We start from the raw sequence: 24554 nt of genomic DNA, 5'->3' as shown, positions 1-24554 counted from the left end.
TGCAGCTCTTTGAACTTAAAACTTTCCTTCTTTGTGTTACAACTGACCTTTTGGAGAATTTGGAGAAGTTGTCTCGAGCAACATTCTCAAAATTGTCAAATTATTAAAGAATTTAGAAGCATAGGTATAGCCTTTGCAATTATCTACCTATAAAACTAACTTTTGATGGAATATTTATATACAGGATACGAATATTCGAATACGGGCTGCAATCCTCCTGAATACGGGAGGATTGCAGCCCGGCCTCCCTGGGGTTGCGTCCTCCAAACAACACTAACATACTGCGTGTAAAGGAAGAAATGTATGTTTATCTCTCAGAATATTCGGTAATATGTTTATTGTTTGTGATGTGTCTATATATGTATGAACACGTTGTACTGATCGGGGTGAGAATAGCTTGAGCTACCTCATCCCTTTGTGTGTATTTTTACCTCAATAAACGTATTTAAATTTCAATTTCCTCCAAACAAAGACCTAAAAGTGATTCCATCCACCCGCCACACCCCCTGTTTATGAATGAAAAACGGTTTACACACGACTCACAACTGATTTCGTACGAACACTTACGGAACAAGTGTTTCACTGACGAATTTTGTTCGAACCACAACGGAAGGAACAATACTTCACCCACGTACTAAAAATACAAATAAACACCGAAGGGGGGTAGAAATAGCCTAAGCTACTCAATCCCTTTGAGATGCTTTTCTTTCGTCTCAATAAACATACTTGAACTTGAACTGGATAATCACCAACAGAACCTAAACACCTAACCTAACCTATGCCTATATATGCACAATATGCTAATATATTATAATATTAATTTATAGTTAAGAAAATTCCCGTTTCAAATGAACAGCATGCAAAAGTTTATGAATGCGTCTGTGGGGTCGACCGCTGGATGTAATGGACTTGAGTCGAGGACGGGTTGATCGGGTGTCAATCCTTAACTGTAGCCTCTGTTCACCCAGCAGTGAATGGGTACCTGTTTGTTTAACGATTTGGCGGGTCAGGGAAAATTAGGATTAAAGACTTGCCAGACACGCTATGCGTGCTAGTGGCTGTACAAGAATGTAAGAACTCTTGTTTATATTAATGAATAATAAAAATATATAATAGTGCACCTTGTATGTATATATTATAATCAATGTATACATATTTTTATATGAATTAACATAGCGATGGATTATATGAATTAGATAGGAATGTCAGCTGAAAATTATATATGCTAGCTTTGATCTAGTTAAATATTTGTAAATAACATGATATATTGATTCATTGGTAGGGTAACTGCTTCAATTTGTTATTAGGAAGGCTCAGTAGTCCCCCAGAAAGTAAAAGAAATCTAAATTGCTCTACTATACATATGCTTAGAATAGCAGCATTTAACTCGTAGGCGCGGTGGTGGGAGTTACCGAGGGAGGCGGGAGAGGAGGGGAGAGAAAAGGGAGGGGGGGAAATGGAGTGGAAGTTGTTAGTGGGGTGAGGTAGAGAGGTGTGAGAGCCGAGGGGGTTTATATGGGTGGGAGGGGGTATGGGAGGGCTGCTGGGGAGGAGAGAGAAGAGGTATGGCGGTGCAAGATGGCGGCCGCTACACCTAGCAAGAGAGCTGCTTCTGACTCTACACCTTTACCGCCAGCGAAGAAGACTCACTGGTCACAGGGACTCCTGACTTCCATGAACGACCCCAATCTCCTCGTAGAATCAGACGATCGGATCGTTATCATCAAAGACAAGTATCCCAAGGTAAAATAAGTCTGGGCAAAAGAGCCCAGTGGTGTAGCGGTGGGTGATGGCCGACTGTGGTCTTTGTTGTGCCCTGTATACGGTCCGATTTGCTGTTGAGTTTAGTAGTGAGGACGGACGGATGTCCCTTGACACCTGCCTGTCCGGCCCACACGCCCTCTCCTCCTCCTCCTCCACACCTGCCTTTACCAAATGTACATGTTGATCTCTCACAATGTTTGGTAATATGTTTATTGTTTGTGATGTGTGTATATTTATGTATTGACACGATGTACTGAACGGGGTGAGAATAGCTTAAGTTACCTCATCCCTTTGTGTGTATTTTACCTCAGTAAACTTATTTCAATTTCAACTACTGTCTCAACTCTTCACTCGTCTGTTATAATATATGCTTTAAAAAAGAGCAGTTACAATGAAATTAACGAAACGTCGTAACTTTTCACATACACGTGAGAGAGAGTTGCAAAGCATGTATATATAGTTGATTTAGTATACAATCTACGTTCAAGTTATATACAGTATACTAAATTATTTGCCTAACATGCAATGATGTAACCATATTTTCATTTGAATACTAATACATAAACCTCAACAGACATTAATTAAATTTGTTTAATCTTATATTATTTGAAAAACATCGTAAGCGCGCCTTGACAAGTAGTAATGACCTACGTAGTGACATGTACACACATGTATATTTATGTACACACATGTATATTTATGTACACACATGTATATTTATGTACACACATGTATATTTATGTACACACATGTATATATATATATATATATATATGTCGTACCTAGTAGCCAGAACTCACTTCTCAGCCTACTATTCAAGGCCCGATTTGCCTAATAAGCCAAGTTTTCCTGAATTAATATATTTACTATAATTTTTTTCTTATGAAATGATAAAGCAACCCTTTTCTCTATGTATGAGGTCAATTTTTTTTTATTGGAGTTAAAATTAACGTAGATATATGACCGAACCTAACCAACCCTACCTAACCTAACCTAACCTATATTTATAGGTAAGGTTAGGTTAGGTAGCCAAAAAAAGCTAGGTTAGGTTAGGTTAGGTAGGTTAGGTAGACGAAAAAACATTAATTCATGAAAACTTGGCTTATTAGGCAAATCGGGCCTTGAATAGTAGGCTGAGAAGTGCGTTCTGGCTATTAGGTACGACATATATATATATATATATATATATATATATATGTCGTACCTAATAGCCAGAACGCACTTCTCAGCCTACTATTCAAGGCCCGATTTGCCTAATAAGCCAAGTTTTCATGAATTAATGTTTTTTCGTGTACCTAACCTACCTAACCTAACCTAACCTAGCTTTTTTTGGCTACCTAACCTAACCTTACCTATAAATATAGGTTAGGTTAGGTTAGGTAGGGTTGGTTAGGTTCGGTCATATATCTACGTTAATTTTAACTCCAATAAAAAAAAATTGACCTCATACATAGAGAAAAGGGTTGCTTTATCATTTCATAAGAAATAAATTATAGTAAATATATTAATTCAGGAAAACTTGGCTTATTAGGCAAATCGGGCCTTGAATAGTAGGCTGAGAAGTGAGTTCTGGCTACTAGGTACGACATATATATATATATATATATATATATATATATATGTCGTACCTAATAGCCAGAACGCACTTCTCAGCCTACTATTCAAGGCCCGATTTGCCTAATAAGCCAAGTTTTCATGAATTAATGTTTTTTCGTCTACCTAACCTACCTAACCTAACCTAACCTAGCTTTTTTGGCTACCTAACCTAACCTTACATATAAATATAGGTTAGGTTAGGTTAGGTAGGGTTGGTTAGGTTCGGTCATATATCTACGTTAATTTTAACTCCAATAATAAAAAATTGACCTCATACATAGTGAAAAGGGTTGCTTTATCATTTCATAAGAAAAAAATTATAGTAAATATATTAATTCAGGAAAACTTGGCTTATTAGGCAAATCGGGCCTTGAATAGTAGGCTGAGAAGTGAGTTCTGGCTACTAGGTACGACATATATATATATATATGTGTACACACATGCATATATATATATATATATGTACACACATGTATATATATATATTCATTCGCATATAGTCCCGTGGGACCATTCAGGCTTGTTCGCATATATATATAGATATATATATATATATATATATATATATATATATATATATATATATATATATATATATATATATATATATGTACACACATGTATATATATATGTACACACATGTGTATGTATATGTACACACATGTGTATGTATATGTACACACATGTGTATGTATATGTACACACATGTGTATGTATATGTACACACATGTGTATGTATATGTACACACATGTGTATGTATATGTACACACATGTGTATGTATATGTACACACATGTGTATGTATATGTACACACATGTGTATGTATATGTACACACATGTGTATGTATATGTACACACATGTGTATGTATATGTACACACATGTGTATGTATATGTACACATGTGTATGTATATGTACACACATGTGTATGTATATGTACACACATGTGTATGCATATGTACACACATGTGTGTGCATATGTACACACATGTGTGTGCATATGTAAACACGTGTGTGTATATGTACACACGTGTGTGTATATGTACACACGTGTGTGTATATGTACACACATGTGTGTATATGTACACACATGTGTATGTATATGTATACATACATATATGTATATGTACACATATATATGTATATGTACACATATATATGTATATGTACTCATGTATATGTACTCATATGTATGTATATGTACACATATGTATATGTACTCACATATGTATATGTACATATACCTTCACACATATGCATGTATATGTATACACATATACAGTACATACAAATGAAAATTGTAACCTATATTAATTCAGTTCATTGTTTTCAAATAAATCATGAAAATGTGCTGGTAAATGGCAGGAGTTACTTCAAAACTCTATGGAAAATACATTCAAGATTTCAGACATTAAAAATCACACAGCAGGCTGGGTTAGAGGTCAATATTTGTTAATATTGGCACTGGAGTTGGTCCCAACTGGTCTATGTCCATGCTGTACCCCAGACCATTCACCCTGCAAAGCTGGGTGAGGTTAGCCCCAAGCATCTGGCCTGAAACTTGGACAGACAAGCTTTTGTACTGTATTGTGCTTACACTACTGTACCGAATTTATTTAGATTGTATTCCCCCCCCCCCCCTCCCTTCCAGTCCACACCTGTCTGCTTAAGCACCTGAACAGCTGGTCACACAGTTGTTCAACTTGTTTAACACTAAAGTTAAGGATTGTCCTCATAATTATAACCCAACATTGGACTGCCTTCTTTTTTTTTTTAATGAAGTGATGGAGAAGACATATCTCAAAGCACCTGTGATTTGTCAAACATGTATGTTTCTATTGTAGATGAATATTATAGATACTCCAGCTCATCTATCAGGCCTACATACATTGCAATTTATGGTGTATGGGGAAGGGTCACAACATGTTCTAAATGCTTGGCAAAATCTATGTAAATTTGCTAATGTGGAATACTATACTAGTACTATCAAAGAGTGATGTCCTTTTTGTGTTTAAGCTCAATTTATAGTTGCCATAATATTTTCAAATCAAATCAAATCAAATGTTTATTCAGGTAAAAGTAGATACATAGAGGATTAGTTACAAACATAATGTTGGATTTATAGATAGAGCTAGTACATACAATACCTAAAGCCACTAGTACGCATAGCGTTTCGGGCAAGGTGAGGTGGGGAAAAACACTTAGACTAAAACTTAATAGTAATTGAGCTTAAAGTATAAATTGCATTGAAATAAAAAAAATAAAAGATTAAAAAGGGGAAAATATGGTAGAAAATATCCAATATATAAGTTGGTCAACAAACAGCATTGTTTAAAAATAGTAAGACATGGGTTGACATTTAGGGGTAAGGTAGGTTACATGGAGTTAATTAGGTTGTACTTAGTTTTCATCTTAAACTGGTTGAGAGAGGTACAGCCTTTGACATGATTGGGAAGGTCATTCCACATTCTGGGACCCTTGATTTGTAGAGCACTTCTAGTTTGATTAAGTCGTACTCTTGGAATATCAAATAGGTATTTGTTTCTGGTGTAGTGCCCATGGGTTCTGTTACAACCTTCTAAGAAGCTTTTAAGGTCAGGATTGACATTACAATTCAGAGTTTTAAATATATAGAGTACACATGAGAGGATGTGCAGTGACTTAATATTCAACATATTCAGATATTTGAGTAAGGGGCCAGAGTTTTTGATTTGAGTGCTGTCTGGAGCCAGAGTTAGATATGGTTCTAATAGAAGCTTTGTGTTGGATAATTAGATGACGTAAATGATTTTGGGTAGTGGAACCCCCAAGCACAAATACCATAGTTGAGATAAGGATAGATGAGAGGTTAATAGAGCATCACTAGGGCAGGGTGATCTAATATCTGATCTTAGAAAGAATGCCAACAGTTTTAGAAACTTATGTTGCTATATTTAGAATGTGTCCCTGGAAATTCAGGGAAATTTTGCCAGATTTTGCCTGGAAATTTTGCCTGATTTCCTCATCTACCACTCACATGTAGGTATCCATGACTAAAATAAGTTAACAAGAATAATAATAAAAGTAATGTATTACTGAATAAGCAATATCTTTGTGCAAATGCATGATGGTAGGTGCATATGGACCATGATCAATATGAAACAAATTCTTATTTTGAGAAAGATGTATTGTGGTAGATAAGAAATTGTCACAATGCCTGTGGTACAGCAGTAGCATGCTCATCCCACATTTCATCAGTGATAGTGTACTGGGTTTGGGCTCTTTAAATGGAGAGATGATTGGTCACTGATCCTTAGCTGTTCATCCAGCAATAATTGGGACTTGGTTGTAAGTTAAAGTTTTGAAAGCGCTTGTCCCAAGAAAGACAGGCAGAGCAAAGCTTGTGATAATCTGTTGGATGCAAAGCTCCAGGCCTGCTAACAGGAAATGGTCATCTCCTCTGCCCACCTGTGTAAAAAAAAATGTCACCAATGCCTGCTGAAGTTTTTCCGATACATTGGCACACCTTTAATTAAAAGACGTGGAAATATGTTTCTGAAGAAATGTCAAAACTTTATTAATTACCATTACCATGTATACAGTATAACCATATTTGCATACAAAAGGATTTGGCCCCAGAGCTGGATCCAGATTTATGAAGAGTCCTGCCAGTTTTGTCTGGGTTTTTTCTAAATTCATTTTATACTACAATAGCTCTGTCAAAAGGAAGTGCTTAATAGAGTTTTATAATAATGTAATAATGTTCTGTACAAGTATAACAGTGCTTCAATTAATGGAAGTGTTCAACCTTTTTCAGGCACGCTACCATTTTTTGGTAATACCCAAGTTAAATATTCCAAACTTAAAATCACTCAAGAGAGAGCAGAGTGAGTTACTGCGATATATGGAGGAACAGTGTCACCTATTAGCAGCAAAGTACCCACAGGTTGAATTTAGGTAAGATTTTTAAAATAATGAATGTTTAGTATGCTGTACAGTACTAATGAATTTGTTTTTAAATAATGATACTATATTTAGCTTTATTACTCAAACTTTTTCAGACCTATTTAAATACTGTATATATTGCACTCGCCTAGTAATTGTACCAATAGCAATATTGCACTGTGCATTTATTCTAGAAATTTCAACCAAAGTATTCCATGTGTTTGTTCTGTACTTGTACAGAATTTATAAAAATAATATTTATAATTACAATGCTATGTATACTTGTTAGGGTATCCTTGGCTAAACCATACCTTATGGTTTCTTTCTGTTATGTATTTAGTTTCTGTGCTATATTTTGATAATGCTTCTTCATACTGTACTGTCTTGAAACTTACCATACTTGCCCGGAGCATACCTAGAGAGGGTTCTGGGAGTTCTTCTACTCCAAGAGCCCGGCCTGTCGAGTTGTGATAACTTGGTCCAACAGGCTGTTGCTTGGAGCGGCCTGCAGGCCCACATATCCACAAATCCCTTATCATTTATTTTATTTATAGCTTAATTTTATTAAGCTGTACAAGCTTAATAAAACATTTAAAAAATATAAATGCACTGTTGTGAATAATATTTACAAATTAAAAAGCAATATTAGCAAAAGTAAGAAAAACAAATACGATTTAATAGAAATTCCTCTGCATTGAGACAATGATTAATATTTTGTTGCTTCCTTCTCTGAATTCCATTTTTGTTTAGAAATCTGAATTCCAGAGAGTAAAGCGGGTGGATTGATTTTGTCCACTGGTTAGAGGGATCTGCTACCGGGAGGTCCAGACTGGGAAGGTGCATTGTTCAGTATATCAGTTTGACTTATGTCATGATGTACAAAACAACAGATCAGTTACGTCTAAAATAAAAGCTTAAAATAGGTGTGAAGTGTGAATGTTGGATATTGAGGGAGGTATTCTTGGCATTTTTTAAAGCTACCTCAAGTCATGACTTTTTCTTATTTTTCCAAAAGATGGCAGCAACTACAGAGTTCAAAGTCCTGTTTTGAAGGCAAGATGTATGATTGAACATTACATGATGTAGAAACTGTCTAAGCATGTGGAATAAATGTTTATCATTATTTGTATGATTCTGACTTGTAGCAAAGTATTAAACTGATGGAAAATAGGACAAAATTACTTCAACGGAAGCTGGAAATGAGTCAAAGAAATGTAAGGAAACACTCTTGCTTTGTATGGGTGGTTAACAAGTGGAATGAATATCATGAGATTGAAAAAAATATCAGTACAAAAAAAACAGCATTGAATGTACCCAATGATGTTTGGAAGTACAGTATGCTGCTCTTGCAGCAGATTTTGCTAACATATCCTGGGCTGATATTTGGGCACAGGGTTTTGGCAGTCTAGCAGGGTTCTGGGGGTCTGGTATTTGGTTATTGTTCATGGGCCTTGTCATACCTGTGTGACCTTTGGTTGTCTCTCTTGGTCTGGAGTCTCATTTTTATTCTGACTGCCTGCAGTCGATTCTCATCCCTGGTGAGCTCCTTTCTTCTCTGCTGGTAGTTAGCTTCAGGAAGCCACACGAAGCTCCCACCAGAAACCTAGCATTGAATGTAATGTTATGCTTCTTTCTAGAGGAGACCTGGTTTCTCATTGAATTTCGCTAGCATTACCTCCCCCCCTCCACTAGTTGTGAAGGGGCCAGAAGCCTCTAGTGCCTATTGGGTTATGAAGCCAGTTCTAGAGCAGATGCGCAAATGAAAAAACTCCAACCGACAACTTGGAAGGAGGAAAAGGAATCGCAGAGCTCACCAAGAAAAGGGAATTTCATTACATTCAATGCTGGGTTTTTGGTGGGAGCACCTTGTGGCTTCCTGAAGCTAACTACCCACAGAGAAGAATGAGAGGAACTCAGTAGGGAGGAGGATAAACCCCAAACAGTCAGAATGAAGATGAGACTCCAGGTTGAGAGAGACAGCCCAAGGTGACACAAGCATGACGAGGTCTGTGAACATTAACCATATACCAGGCTCCAAGGACCCTGTTAAACTGCCAAAGCCCCTGTGCCTGAATATCAGTCCAGGATATGTTAGGAAAACCACTCCGAGAACAGGACACTTCTGAACATCACTGGCATGAAGGAAAGCAGGAGGCTGGGTAGACTTGATGACACTGCAGACAACCTCGGCAACATGAGCCTTAAAAGAAGGAACCAAGGAAACTGGATCACCCCAAAAAAGCATCCACTGAGGCAGAATTGGTGACATGAAGGTAGCGGGGGAGTACCATTACTGGACAAAAAACCAATGTTGAACGTAATGAAATGCCAATTTCTGGGTGAACCCCAGTGGCTCCCTGAAGCTACAATGCTGATACAGTGCCAAACTACTAGGTGCCATTAGTCATGGAGTTCCCTTAGGCCTACTGGGACCATGAGCCAGAACCTGGACCCTTCTAAAGAGGTGCAGAGAGCAGTAACACTATGATCAAATTGCCAGTGAATTGAATCATGTCTGCCATCACCAGGGAAGCGAGCTGGTCGGCCGAGCGGACAGCACGCTGGACTTGTGATCCTGTGGTCCCTGGTTCGATCCCGGGCGCCGGCGAGAAACAATGGGCAAAGTTTCTTTCACCCTATGCCCTTGTTACCTGGGAGTAAAATAGGTACCTGGGTGTTAGTCAGCTGTCACGGGCTGCTTCCTGGGGGTGGAGGCCTGGTCGAGGACCGGGCCGCGGGGACACTAAAGCCCCGAAATCATCTCAAGGTAACCTCAAGAATCTCAAGATAACCCACAAAGTCAGCAAGACAAAACAGACCACTGCTGGTTTAAGGAAATATCTCTACCTCAGACTCATCAAAAGAACTCCCCCAATAATATAAACAAATGATTGAAAAGCTATGAAACTAGTGCAAGCTCATTTGTCCCACCTTTCCCCTCCTTCGTTTGGGGGAATTAGGGAGGCAGATTGGGTTAGCCGGCTACTCCACCCTCAGTTCTATGATGATGGAAAGACCACCCCAGACTCTTTGGGTGAGGGAGGGTGTCAGGGAGCCACTAGAGCTCGCCCAGAAATTGGCATTTTATTATTTTCAGTACTGGTACTAGTTTTCTGGAGGATAGTCCTCCCTTGTGGCTATCCCCCAGAAAAGGAAGAAAACACCACGAGGCTAAAACATACGACCCAAAGCCATCCAAGGCCGACAAGGACCAGGATCATTAATGAGATACCCAGTTGCAGGGGACCTGCATGGCCACCATAACCCTGCAGCTAAAAATCAGCCCAAGACATATTGGCAAATACAGGCAAGAGTGGCAAACAGACGAATGGCATGGGCACGAGAGTAGACTGCAGGCTGGACACTGCAGCTCAAGAACACTGCGGACAACTTGGAAAACACAAGCCGTAGAACAGGGAACCAGGAAAATGGGATCAACTCACAACAAGTCCACTAAAGCAGAAGTGGGGGCATGAAGGTAGTGGCAGTGAGCTGTCGCCAGACAAAGAACGTGACACACTCCTGGTTGAACCGAGCAAGCATCAAATACCATCGGACCCCTATAGAAGCCAACCGACTTATCTTTCTCCATAAAAGAAGGACCCAGCTGCGGACGAACATACCGACCCCCAAGGCCAAAAGAACAAACACCCCAGCACTAAAGGAGAGCAAAGAGTTCTCCCATGTGATGTGCAACGGGTCCAAAGCGGTGCAGCAGCCATGGAAGTCTACCAGAGGCAGGGCCAATGAGGTTGACATCTAGTCTCAAATGAAGCCCGGTCAAGTCAAAACCCGGGCCAGAACCAAAGGGACTTCTGCCAATTCACTAGGAACCGGAGAAGAATCCTGAACCCTGGCCAGCAGACATGCAGACTGGCTGGGAGTCTACATCACCCAGTCATTGACGTAGGCCAGGACGATAACACCAAGAAAATAAAGATGGGCCACTATTATTTGAGCAAAACACGTAAAATGTGAGGAGCCAGAGGCCAAACGGAAGGACCCGAGAAGGGGAACCTGTCATTCCACAATAAAGTTAACCAATCCCCAAATCCCAGAAGTATTGGAGGATCCCAGGATGCGTCCAGAAGGTACAGGGCAATCAAAAAGTGCCCAATTTGAGTTTGATATGGGCCCAGAACAAGAGGGCCACCCAAAAGGAGGGGCAAGGAATGCACCGATTCAACCTGGATAGAGCAAGGAAGAATGTGAGACCTGGAGAAACCCGATTCTGGACTGGAAAAAAGGTGAGAAACCAACTTAATGCAGCTCCAGAGGCTCGAGAAGCAGACGACAGTGCCCAGGTGCAATGAGTGCAAAGGTCTACCGCACCAGTGTAACCGACCACTATGGATCTTCAACATGGAGCTGCATCCCAATGTCCTACAGGAGAGTGGGGCAAACAGACATGAAGAGGTGCAAGAAAATGCCCCTCTTTGACGGAAGAGTCGGATAGACCCTGAAACGAGTACTGTATAAGCAGACCAAGCTTACTGAAGTTTGAGAAGGCCTACCTTGGCATGCAGTGGTTAGATTGTACAAATCCCATTGTGCTCTGCCAACCAAAACTCGCTCCTGATCTGAGGAAAGACAGAAAATAAAAAACAAATGGACTTACGCAGGGCAAGGACCACCATAAGCAAGGAAGCCCTCTAAGGAAATGAACCCTGAACACTTTAGGGAAGAGGACCCTGGCAGTGCAAGAGCAGCTCTAGGGAGCACACAGGGAAGAAAATCCTCTGCACATATAGCTCCAAGCACTCTATACTCATGGATGTTTGCCTGTGATCAAAATACTGTACAGTATTTCTAATTTTGTGGATTTATTATTGTGCAAATAAGAATTGTAAAATAAACTAAGTACTTTTAACATTATATGAACTGTATTTAATACAATGCTTGGGTATGTATCCTGTTTTTCACATAGAATTCTCAATAATATGTATACAGTTGGCAACCACATGGCATTTCCAGGACCTCATTGCCATTTCAACTCAAAACAGTTACTCCTGTCATTACTGTAGTGTCTAGTCAGATTTATTAATATTGTATATGCTGTACTGCACATTAATACTTGCTTATTTCTAACAGGTATGGATACCATGCAATTCCTAGTATGTCTCAGTTGCACCTGCACATGATTAGTCAAGATTTTGACTCTCCATGCTTGAAGACAAAACGTCACTGGAACTCCTTCAACACACGCTACTTTCTGGATAGTGCAGGCTAGTTTTCACTCATTTTATTGGGTATAGTATTATAAATTTATTACAAAAATGTAATGTAACAGTCGAAATGCCTTCACTGTTATTCTAATAATTATCTTGATATGTAACAAAGTGTGCATGGCTATTAATCAGTAACTGGCATACCCCCATTCAGCACTTGGAATGTGTTTCTAGAAACAGAAGTGCAAACTAAATCAGTCATTTCTCCTCCATGTACCTTCCACCTGTCATTTATATATTTATTTATTTATTTACTTACAAGAGGGTACAATAGGTTTGTGAGATTACATAATATTGGTATTTTTACATTCTTGCAAATCCACTAACACGCATAGCGTTTCAGGCAATAAAGGGCAAAGGATTACTTTGGGCTTGGACCCCAAGTATAAGACGTTAGTTATGTATGTGTGTATGTATCTGTCAATCACTGTTTATCCAACCTGTCCTCTTACAAATAAAGTTGCTTTTTGCTCGTATGCACTATGGCCAAAAATTGTCATATTAGAAAACGGTAATTTATTTTCCAAATTAAATTGACCCAAAACAGCACATTTTGGGTCCTTTGGAAGGTTAGGAGAGCAGGAAGTTCTCCTAAGGTTTCAAAACATCATGAAGACTGTTAGTGTCCTCTCCTAACCTAGTAAACTAAGCCAGAGGACCCAAAACAGAAAAACGAGACAGTACGTCACTTTTGCGAGCTACTTCCATTTTCTAGTACTGCAATTTTTAGCCTTAGTTTGCATACGAGCGAAAAGAAATGTTATTTGTAAGAGGACGGGCTGGTTTCTATCTGCTTGTCATGCATCATGTAAGTTATATCGGTCTGTCTGTTACTGCCTCATTTAGCCAGTAACTGGGTTCTTTTCATTCAGACTTTCTATCCATTTTCTAGTACTGCAATTTTTAGCCTTAGTTTGCATACGAGCAAAAAGAAACGTTATTTGTAAGAGGACAGGCTGGTTTCTATCTGCTTGTCATGCACCATGTAAGTTATATCGGTCAGTCTGTTAGCCAGTAACTGGGTTCTTTTCATTCAAACTTTCTATGGGGCCTTAGTGCCTCTTCTTACCAGATCCAACCCTGAGTCACAGGTAAGTTATTAAAAACCGAGTAGTAATAGTCTGTCCAACGGGAATGGGGGTAAACAACACTAAACAAAACACCACATGTACTTCTTAACTATATACACTTATTACATATTTACAACACAACACCGCAGGTGTCACTTTCACGCAGGACACTACAAAAGAACTTCTGCGATCTTTTATCCCAGCGAGTTCACTTCTGTATTTTATCATACAACACTCAAGGTTCCTTTCCTGAATCTTTCTTTTTCAAATTCAAATTCAGATTCAAATGTTTATTTAAGCAAAGTACATACATACAAAGGGTGATACAGATTTTGATGAATTTATAGATAGAGCTAGTACATACAATGCCTAAAGCCACTATTACGCAAAGCGTTTCGGGCAGGAAAAATACTAAAGACTAAAACTTAATACTAATTGAGATTAAAGTATAAAATGTGTTGAGAAAAATAAAAAATAAAAAAGGGGGAACATGGCAGGAAAACAGCAAAAATATAATTTGGTCGACAAACAGCATTGTTTAAAAATAACAGACATGGATTGACATTATAGGGGTAAGGTAGGTTACAGAGAGTTAATTAGGTAGTGCTTAGTTTTTATCTTAAACTGGTTAAGAGAGGTACAGTCTTTAACATGATTGGGAAGGTCATTCCACATTCTGGGTCCCTTGATTTGTAGAGCATTTCTAGTTTGATTAAGTTGTACTCTTGGAATATCAAAAAGGTATTTGTTTCTGGTGTGGTGCTCATGGGTTCTGTTACAACCTTCAATGAAGCTTTTAAAGTCAGGATTGGCATTACAGTTCATCGTTTTATATATATATATATATATAATACACATGAGAGGGGCCTCGTAGCCTGGTGGATAGCGCGCAGGACTCGTAATTCTGTGGCGCGGGTTCGATTCCCGCACGAGGCAGAAACAAATGGGCAAAGTTTCTTTCACCCTGAATGCCCCTGTTACCTAGCAGTAAATAGGTACCTGGGAGTTAGTCAGCTGTCACGGGCTGCTTCCTGGGGGTGGAGGCCTGGTCTAGGACCGGGCCGCGGGGACACTAAAGCCCCGAAATCATCTTAAGATAACTTAAGATGGTATATGCTTTTATGGTACTCATGCTGGCAAGTCCACCTTTCTCAGTCCATCATTGGTCAGCCCTCTACAGTATCATCACAGTGTCTAAACACCACTTTTGACTCCAGCAACATGCTGGCTGGCTGGTTTCCCCTATAAAAAACATGAACTTAGAGAACAAACAGATATTAATTCTATCTAGTAACACAACTGGGTCATCCTGGGATATGTCGGTCCAATCACCAATACTTCACTGGGTATCACAGACAATTCACTGTCTCCACTGACTCGGCCCACTTGTTCCCACTGGAACAAGTCTTGAGTTCAGGACTGCCCTGGGTGAAGTCATTCTTATCGACCAAGATACCACCCACGTCACTTCTGAGGAGTAAAAATTGTATAGTAAGAAAGAAACTACACTGGTGTCGGTAAGATCACAGCCTTCCACCGGGAAACAGAAAATGGGGACAGGGGCGCTCAACAAATGGCGTTGACATTGTCATGGTTTTTTTTTTTTTTTTTTTTTTTTTTTTTTTTTTTTTTTTTTTTCTTCTCTCTCTCTCTCTCATATTCTTGACATAATACTGTACATACAAGCACCCCCATGCTGTTATAACATTTTGCAAGGAATAGTGTGTTTTCTTTATCATCACTTATTTAATCAGAAAGGACAGCTACCAGTTATATAAATCACAGACTTTGACTTATAAGAAATAAATAATAGAAATTATATAATGAAGCAAAGTTTGTTTACTGTAAACACAAATAGATTTATTTTGGTGTATAATATAGTACAGTATTCACCTTTTTTCACAGCGGTCAGTGCAGTTGGCTTACAACTGAAAGGTCCTGGCCTTTATTTCCTGAGAAAAGTCAGTTTTTGGCCTTGAGAGACCTCAATAAGCCAAATAGGCTTTCTTTCTTGAACAGTGGAAATCATATAAATCTTTTATTTTTAAGGAAGCACCAATGAAATGTTAATATAAAAATACTACAAGTTAAAAGTTAGATGCATGCTTTCAATGTAAATCACAGTAGCCTCTCACAAGTGCTTTAGTCATTTCATACACACAGCCACAAGGAGAGATTCCAGTAATATTAAATGGGCATTTCTCCAAGGTACTTTGTTACTAGACACTGCATGAACATTCTGCTCCAGTGCTTTTATAATCCTATTTTATAATCTTTAATGTTTTTGTTTTATTTATTAATTAATATACTGTGATAATACTTTGTCAGTGATATTCATAACACATTAGAAGTATTAAAGGAATTACTTTGATAACATATGCCCAATGATCCTGGATTAGAAACATTACTTTTTCAGGCAGTGTACCTGGCTTGTTTATCCACATAGAAGCACACACTGGTTGTGTGTTTTTGGTAGGCATTTCAAAATCATTGTTGGCTGCACATGAGAGATCACCATCATTTCATACGCATAATTTCAATGCTGGCTGAAGATCCCAAGCCGAGATTATTAGGAGTACTGTATGACCTAATAATGTACAGTAAGTGAATATTTATTCAATAACATATAGTAAAGATAGTGAACTTTTGTTATTGTCAGTATTAAATAAAGCCAAACCCACAACTAGAAAAGCACATTCAACTAATAACCCATGATCTTGTTCAAGCACGGCTTGGGCATTGCCACTCTAGTTTCTTGGCCATTAAAGGTTAGGGACGCATGCTCAATTTGGCTGCTAGTTGTGAATGCTCTTCCAATCAAACTGAGCACCTCATGTCCTTCTTGGAACCGAGTCTAATGGTTTTACGTGATGGCTCTCCTGAACACTAGTCATAACCAAGGAACCACTGTAGGCCTCCCTGTGGTGCTAGAGGGGCAGTACTGTGGCACTCCCCAGACATGTCCACAATGTGCAGTCAATGTGTTGTCAGAAGAGGTCTAATAGGGTCTGGCCATTTTGACAAATTCTCCCTCCAGTACCCTCTTACTTCAATTCTGTGAAATGAGGCTGGCTATTGGTTGTTTCTCTATTCATTTCTATTTCTATTTAGGGCAATGTGTCTGCATGTGATTAGGATATTGATAGTTCTATTTCTGGAAGTGGGAGCTTTAGTCAGATACCAAAGATGACAGGTCAGGCTAATATTAGAAGATGATAGCCTCGGTCATGCAAGCTAGCACAGTAAACATACTGTACCTCTTTACTGTGATGAGTGCAGGTGTAAAAAATTGCTCCTTCATAATTACTTCAACTTGTTGTGGCTACATTTATTTACTTGAACATGGAAAGTGAGCACAAAAATTATCAGAATTTTCCCAGTACAGTAGTTCCAATTAAAATTATCAATAATTAAAACACTTTTTTTTCCAGATGTTATTCGCTGTTTGGAGGAACGTGGGATGGTAGTAACAATGACTCCTATAGCAGGCGAAAAACTCTTGGATCAACCTCTCAAATGTCACAAATGCATATACTCTCCTCAAAATATGCCAAAGCTGAAGCAACATCTCTATAAACATATTAATAATTAAAAAACTTCTGATTACTGTATTACTTATTATATTAAATGACCTATTTTATGCAAACCTCCCACATAAATAATGAGGGTACTAATCCAAGACAGTGAATCTTAAATTATTGCTAGGTAAGAGATGGAAGAAGTAGAGGGCCACTAATGTGTTATTTTGTAAACAAAATAATCATCTAGAAGAATAGATACACAAAGTGGTGGCACCTTTTTTCTTGTTCAAAAGAATGCCGTTTCTCTTACTATAGGATGATGTAGATTAGGTGCTATCTTGTTCTCTATTTATCAGCTTCCAATAGCTGTGAAATGACCATGGATATCAAAATAGATTCCCTTGTATATATTCTGTTTATTGGAATTAATTTTTTTGTTTTGTGTAATGGGAAAACTGATTACATATGTTAAGTTTTCATTCACATAGTGAAAGCAAAATTGTTTTTTTTATTGCTTTTTTGGCCTTCCTGCTATTTTTGGAATACCACATTATAAGTTGACACTACATCTAGACTAGCTCACTCAAAAGTGTGATTGTGGGACCATCATCCTCCCTCCTCCTCCTACCCTAAAACTTTGCTGTGACTGAATTACTTCTCTTAGACCACTTTGCCTGAGATGACATCACCACAATGGGGGTTGGATGTATATCTTGATTTAAAGGGAAACTTCACTCGCACCATATTGTCATGATTCAAGATATTTTCCTGTTTACCCTCTGGGTGGATACTCAATATTTGCTATGCAAATGTGTACTAATAAAGTACTGATGTGCAGTAGTTGTAAGAAATCTGACAAATGCAATGATGATACTTATGTTTGCTATTTACAAACTCTCAAGAAATGTTGGTTGTTATTGAATATGTTCTTGTCCTCTGGTACCAAAAGCCCAAAAGCAGCACTTGAAATATTCATTGAATATTGTTGTAGGGTAACTTTGCTCCCACACAAGTGATCATTATTGATTTGCAATCAAATTTAATAATATACACACAGAGATCATACTAACGTGATGCATCAAATGAACAAATCCACAAGGGCCGTGACGAGGATTCGAATCTGCGTCCGGGAGTCGATTAAGGCAGTGTCTGGGATGCTCCCAGACGCAGGTTCGAATCCTCATCACGGCCCTTGTGGATTTGTTCATTTAATAATATAGTATACAGAGTAGAGAGAATGAATCATATCTTAAGCCCTGGCAATGTTGCAAGAAAGTGTAACAGTTGTGGGACTCGACATAAACTTTGTAAATAATAAATTATATGTCTTGAATTATGTAAATGATTAGCTACTATGAGTAAGAAATCATGTACCATTAAATGCAAGCTGCTTTCATGGCCTTCCTCCAAATCACCAAAATAGGAATTGGAAAATGTCTCTGGTTCAGCGATGTGTTGCCAATACAACATTAACTCTAATAATTAGTATAATGGAAACCTGCAAAAGTGCATTGTTTTGCTTAGCTACTCATTTCTTGGTGAATAGTCTTGATTTCCAGGATTACAAATTTGTATTACCTGTTGTTCCTACACTCAGTAAAATCCTCAGTGATTCGGCTTTTTTTTTTTTTTTTTCTTTTCTCCATGAACCATCTTATGTCTTTCTGCTCTCACTGACACCCTGAGTATATCAAGGAACTCTCAATGTTCTGTACTAATAGACAGCACTTTGTAACTATACTGGCTATGCACTTTTTTTTTGTACAACTTAGGTGTGAAATATTATTTAAATTATACTGTGAAGGGGTCAAGAAACAAAAGATAACTAAGAAAGTGGTGAAGAAGGAGGTTCCTTTGTATTTTCCTGAACATAAATAATTTATTATTGTACTGTATATACTGTATAGTAGTGCTAGAAAGCAAATACTTGCTGACAATTTAGATTTCATGTACGTAATATAATGTTTAGTGAATGCAGTTGAATGTACTAACTGCATACTGTATTTGTATTTATGATTTCCTATAGTACAGTAGTTCAATTTGTGGATAATTTACATTTTCGTAAATAGTGTTTTGCGAGCGCTTTGTCCTGGATTCGTATCCTGGTCAGGAAGGATTTACTGGGCGACAATGCTTAACTGTAGCCTCTGTTTATCCAAGTAAAATGGGTACCTGGTTGTTAAACAATTTGGCGGGGTCATATTCCGGGAACATAGGATTAAGGACTTGCCCGAAATGCTACGTGTGCTAGTGGTTGTACAAGAATGTAAAAACTCTTGTATATATAAATAAAAAATAAGAAAAATTTACTGAATCATTGTGAAACTTATTACTGTATATACTTTTCATATACTGTACAGTATTGATGACAAAATCCTTCACCTATAATTAGAATACAGTATATAAATTTACTAGATCACATTAATAATTCACAGAAGGATATTGTAGTGTATATTTGTGGAGACACACCAGCTCCAGCATGATGACTAGACTTTTTTTTTTTTTTTTTTTTTTAACCCTAGGAACCTTGAGAAGATCGCTGCTTATAAATTTCAGCTTCATGATCAGAACAGGTGAGACACTGAGCAGGATACTGGAGTGAGAGAACCTATTTACATTCTATAGTTAGAACATGCTTTCTGAACATTATGGGATTATGAAATGAGTTGTAGTTATTTTTTGCAACTTGTCACAATAAATATAGCAGTGCTGTCAAGAGTATTCATTCCTTTTTTCTTTTTCTGAAGTTCTTTATTTTTTTGACCAGTCAATCATATCCACAGAAATCACACACTCTTATTTTCATAAACTGTAAATCCATTGGGACATGCAATACTGTACCAACACCTACAGGCACCATATCCACATGATTATGAAAACTCAGGAACCTGCAAAGAAAGTTCAGTAACAATTGATACAACAAATTTAAATAGGCCTACATTTCTTTATGAGTTGGTCCATTTATAGGACGAGTTGCCACCACAGTGAACATAAAAGTGCACAAACAGGTGCAGAAAAATAAGAAAGGCAGAGTCAATAAAGAGCAAATGACTGTAGTCATTGCTGGCATGGCTAATCTGTATGAATAGAATGTCTACCTTCCGTTGGTCTGAATACCTGCTAGTACTCCCATGAGGCACCTAATTGGATAACTCAACTTACCTCATTTGTGTGTTAGGGTATTTCTATTGCAGACTGTACATACCATTTTGTTGGGGATTGTACAGTATAGTATAATGTATGTATATATTTTTTATTGCATATACGTACAGTAATTTGAGTAAAGACGCAATTCATTTTATGAAACTGTATTGTATACTAAATTTTTTTTAACATTAATAAATTCAGTTACTGTACCTGTAGAAAAGACAATATTTAGCTCTACAAGTTTATTTTTTTTTCATATTTATACTGTTTAGCTTTGTCAGATAAGTTTGACAGTCATCAATTTTATGACAATTACTAAAAGAAAAACTTTGATGCATGGTACTGGTATACAATGCTACTTGCCATATATATATGGCAGAGAAATTCAGTACTGACCACATATAGAAGTGCTGGGTATGTGGTAGATCTACCACATAATAGTGCTGGGGATATGCTAAATGAATACAGTACTTACCCAGCACTACTGTATGTGGTAGATGAATACAGTATTTACTACTTAGTAGTGCTGGTTATATTGTAGATGAATAGAGATGAACCACATATTAATATTCGATGGGGTACCCCAGCAGTGACTTGGGCTCTCTCTTTTTCTCTTAAAACATGCAGTATTATGATATAAACCTGGTTGATGGGGTTCTGGGAGTTCTTCTACTCCCCAAGCCTGGCTTGACTTGTTTATTGATAAACTCTGGAAAAAGAAAACCACCATTTCAAATTTCTTGAGTCACTGAGAGTTGCAATAGGAGATGATCCTTCTTCAAGGGTGGGTAATGGGCTGACTCCAACCTGCCTGTGATAGTCAGACACCCTTCCTGTCTCTTCTCACACCCTCTTTATCTCTCCCCTTCATGCATAACCACCTTATCTCCCCCCACACCCCCCATAGGCCCATAGGAAACTAGTGCATAAGCTGTAGATGCAGGCAGGAATAAAAAGAGAAGGTACTCCAATGGATAAGGGAGTACCTAAGCATCAGAAGACAAGAAGTCACTGTGAGAGGTTAGGTCTCAGAGTGGCAAGGCATCACTAATGAAGTCCCACAGGGTTCAGTCCTTGGACCTATCCTGTTTCTGTAACCCATCCTCATGTTTAGATAGTACCTATTGTGATAATTATTAATGGTCACGAATTCGTACCTACTTAGCTTTTAGCTAGTAGTATGCTGACTAGCAAGAAATTCTTCAAAAAATATAAAAGCTAAAAAAACACTTAAATATTTCTAAGCCTAGTATACCACAGAAATGTACTGTACTATATTATGCCTCAGATATCATGTATTAGATCTAGGAAGGTTAGGTTACTTTAGTTTGTCTATGCAACACAAGTAAAAATTAGGTATGTCCAACTCAATAGTGGCAATTTCTAATTTCATTGTACGTCGGTATATACTGTATACAGTACTATTGTCCTCATCATTACTATAAATAAGTACTTCCAAAACAGAAGGATGGGCTGGTTTCTGATATAGGTAAATGATCTGCCAGAGGAAATATTTAGTTCCTCTCAATATTTACTGACAATGCAAAAATTATGAGAATGATTAAAACTGAGGATGGTAGCAAAAGGCAACAAGATGACCTAGACAAACAAAAAATGGTCCAATAAATAGCTACTACAATTCAACTGGAATAAATGTAAAGTAATGAAGCTAGGTGGAGGGAACAGGAGCCAAGAACAAGGTACGAAAAGGACAGAAGTATCTAAGAGATATCACACTGAACTTGTCTCTTGAAGCCTACATCAAAAGGATATCATCAGTGGCATATGTGAGACTGATTACCATCAGAACTGCTTTTAGTAATTTGTGGAAGAAATCATTTAGAACCTTGTAATCACATATTTAAGACCAATCCTGGAGTATGCAGCTTCAGCACGGCGTCCATACATTGTCAAGCATAAGACGAAGCTGGAGAAGGTTCAAAGGTATACCACTAAATTAGTTCCAGAACTAAGAGGTATAAGTTTTGAGGAAAGGCTACGTGAATTGCAACTCATATCACTGGAAGACAGAAGAGTTTGGGGAGACATGATTACCACATACCAAATTCTCAAGAGGAAGTGATAGGGTAGATAAAGACTGATTATTTAACACAGGTGGAAGTAAGTAATTATCAAAAGAACGCACCAAACCAGAAAGGCTATGTATCACCATCAAATGTGCGGGATAATCAGAGGGCGCTAAATATCACCAAGGATGCCAATACGAGAACTGAAACGCATAAGGCAAACAATATCAAAAGTATCTGAGTCACCAAGAATACTATAGAGGGACGGTCGGAAAACAAGACATAAGCTCCTCCCGGAAGTCAGGACATTCAACAAGGATATGCACGACTCTAAGAGGGACAATGCAATTTGGACATAACACAGGTGGAAATTGAGTACCCAAATGATCTAGAGACATTAGAAAGAACTTCTAATTACTAATCTATCGCCATCTGTGAAAAAAGAGATCGGCTAAGCCTCACAAAGTACCGATTACAAATGTGTGTGTGTATACAAACACACCTAATTAAGGATAATTATCAAGCAGTATTTTCACTTCTTTAAATGCTGGCATTCTAAACAGTAATTATTTAGAGACTGTATGCATAATTGAACCATCTTGTAGTTATCTGGTCGGTATTTTCTGTGTTTAAATTATATTCATTCCTCTGCCCTGAATGGCTTCTAGCCTGTGCTTTGTTGCAATTGGAAATAAACAAAGTAGAATACTGTATGTATAAGCAAATAAATGATGGGAATGATTATCTAACAATTTGATCAAGCTTGCAAAAATATTTAAACAGGAATAAGGAGAGCAAAAACACATTAAGTGCAGATAGTAAGGTAAGCAAAGTTAAATCTCAAGAGAGTTCTTCCAGATATATCAAATAAGAAATTGAAGCATTGTAAATAGGTACTGTATTTGCTGGCATATTAGCTGCATCCCAATTTTACTAGCCTTATTATTTCTTTGTAACACATAACAACAATCATATGTGATCAGTTGTGCTAAAATGATACAGTATACAGTTCTGTACAAGAATCGCTACACAAACAAATAATTTCATCCTCATTTAAAAGTTACACAGCCAGCTGTTCACAGACCTTTCCCACAGCAAAAACCTACCTCCTAGCCACCTTTTCCTTCTCACACCACTAACAATGTTTCATTTTCCATACACATTTTTTTGTATTCTCACATACAGTATGTATATGTATTTCTTTAGTGCAGCAGCTCCTCTTTATTCAGCCCGTCCTCAGGCCAGGCTCGTTATAGCAGCAGCCCTTTCCCCCCCCCCCCCCCCCCCCCAAGAAGCATTCATAATTTTAACATATTGTGTATTAAAAATAGGTTTGCTTTCATACATAAGTAAATATTATTAAATATATATTAAATTTCTGTGTAAGGTTATGTGTTTAGGTTCTGTTGCTGATTATTTGTATTTGAAATACATGGGTGAAGCATTTACAGCATTGCAATTTAAGTGGAAGTTGTCAGTGAAGCACTATTTGAAAACTTTGAATGTCATCGGTTGTGCGTAAATTTTTTTTCATTCATAAATGGGGTTTTTCATTAATAAACAAGGATTAATGAACATTTGGTCTTTGTTTATAAGGACAGGCTGCTTTATTAATGCTTGGAATTGTTTAACAGCTTTGATAGGTTTATCTGGTGCAAATAGTTTTTGTATACACAAGTGTACAGTGTGATTTTTGATTATTCAAATTAATTGATACCTATAGATGTCCAGATAACTGAAAAAATTCATATAGTAATTGAATAATTGATAGACTAATTTTTTCATTTATTTTGGGACAATATTTAATAGATGTGCTAAAAATATCTATACAGTAATGTATGTTAATATTAATGTACCAATGTATATGTAGGAAACAAATGGAATTTGTGCTATTTATACTGAGTAGGTCATCTGCCACCAAGTCATGCAGACTTGCAGTAACCATAAAAATGGGGCTAATTCCCCCATTAACTGGACATGCTCAGGTTAATTAATGAAGGCTGAGAATTATCTGTCTGGATAATCAAGAATATGGATAAAGGGGGTTCTTCTGTATTGTATGCAGGATTATATTTTAAGGCAATTTTTGTTTAATAAATATGTCTTATAAAATGATAAATACAGTATAGTATTTGATCTTGGTTGTTTTTAGAGATAAACTTCTTAGTTCTAGCAATTCATTAAATTGCTAGAATTTATTAAATTTAATGAATTTATTGAGGAAGTTAGAACAACAAACAATAATTACCAAGAAAAAATCAGAATACAAATTAAA

The 24554-nt window shown here is 37.6% G+C and overlaps 1 protein-coding gene across 1 annotated transcript; it reads left to right on the top strand.

Moving 5' to 3' along the window:
• Positions 1 to 1530: 1530 nt before the first annotated feature.
• Aptx (aprataxin) lies at positions 1531 to 19816 on the top strand. Its single transcript, XM_045738803.2, has 4 exons — positions 1531 to 1743; positions 7159 to 7298; positions 12378 to 12511; positions 17016 to 19816. Exons 1-4 carry the CDS (start codon positions 1579 to 1581, stop codon positions 17174 to 17176), a joined length of 600 nt encoding a protein of 199 aa, XP_045594759.1. The 5' UTR covers positions 1531 to 1578; the 3' UTR covers positions 17177 to 19816.
• The last annotated feature ends 4738 nt before the right edge of the window (positions 19817 to 24554 follow it).

This window comes from Procambarus clarkii, chromosome 43, assembly GCF_040958095.1.
Source record: "Procambarus clarkii isolate CNS0578487 chromosome 43, FALCON_Pclarkii_2.0, whole genome shotgun sequence".
In the NCBI taxonomy this organism is placed as follows: Eukaryota; Metazoa; Arthropoda; class Malacostraca; order Decapoda; family Cambaridae; genus Procambarus; species Procambarus clarkii.
Note: the sequence above shows the minus strand (reverse complement) of the source record. Positions and strands in the feature narration are given on the sequence as shown.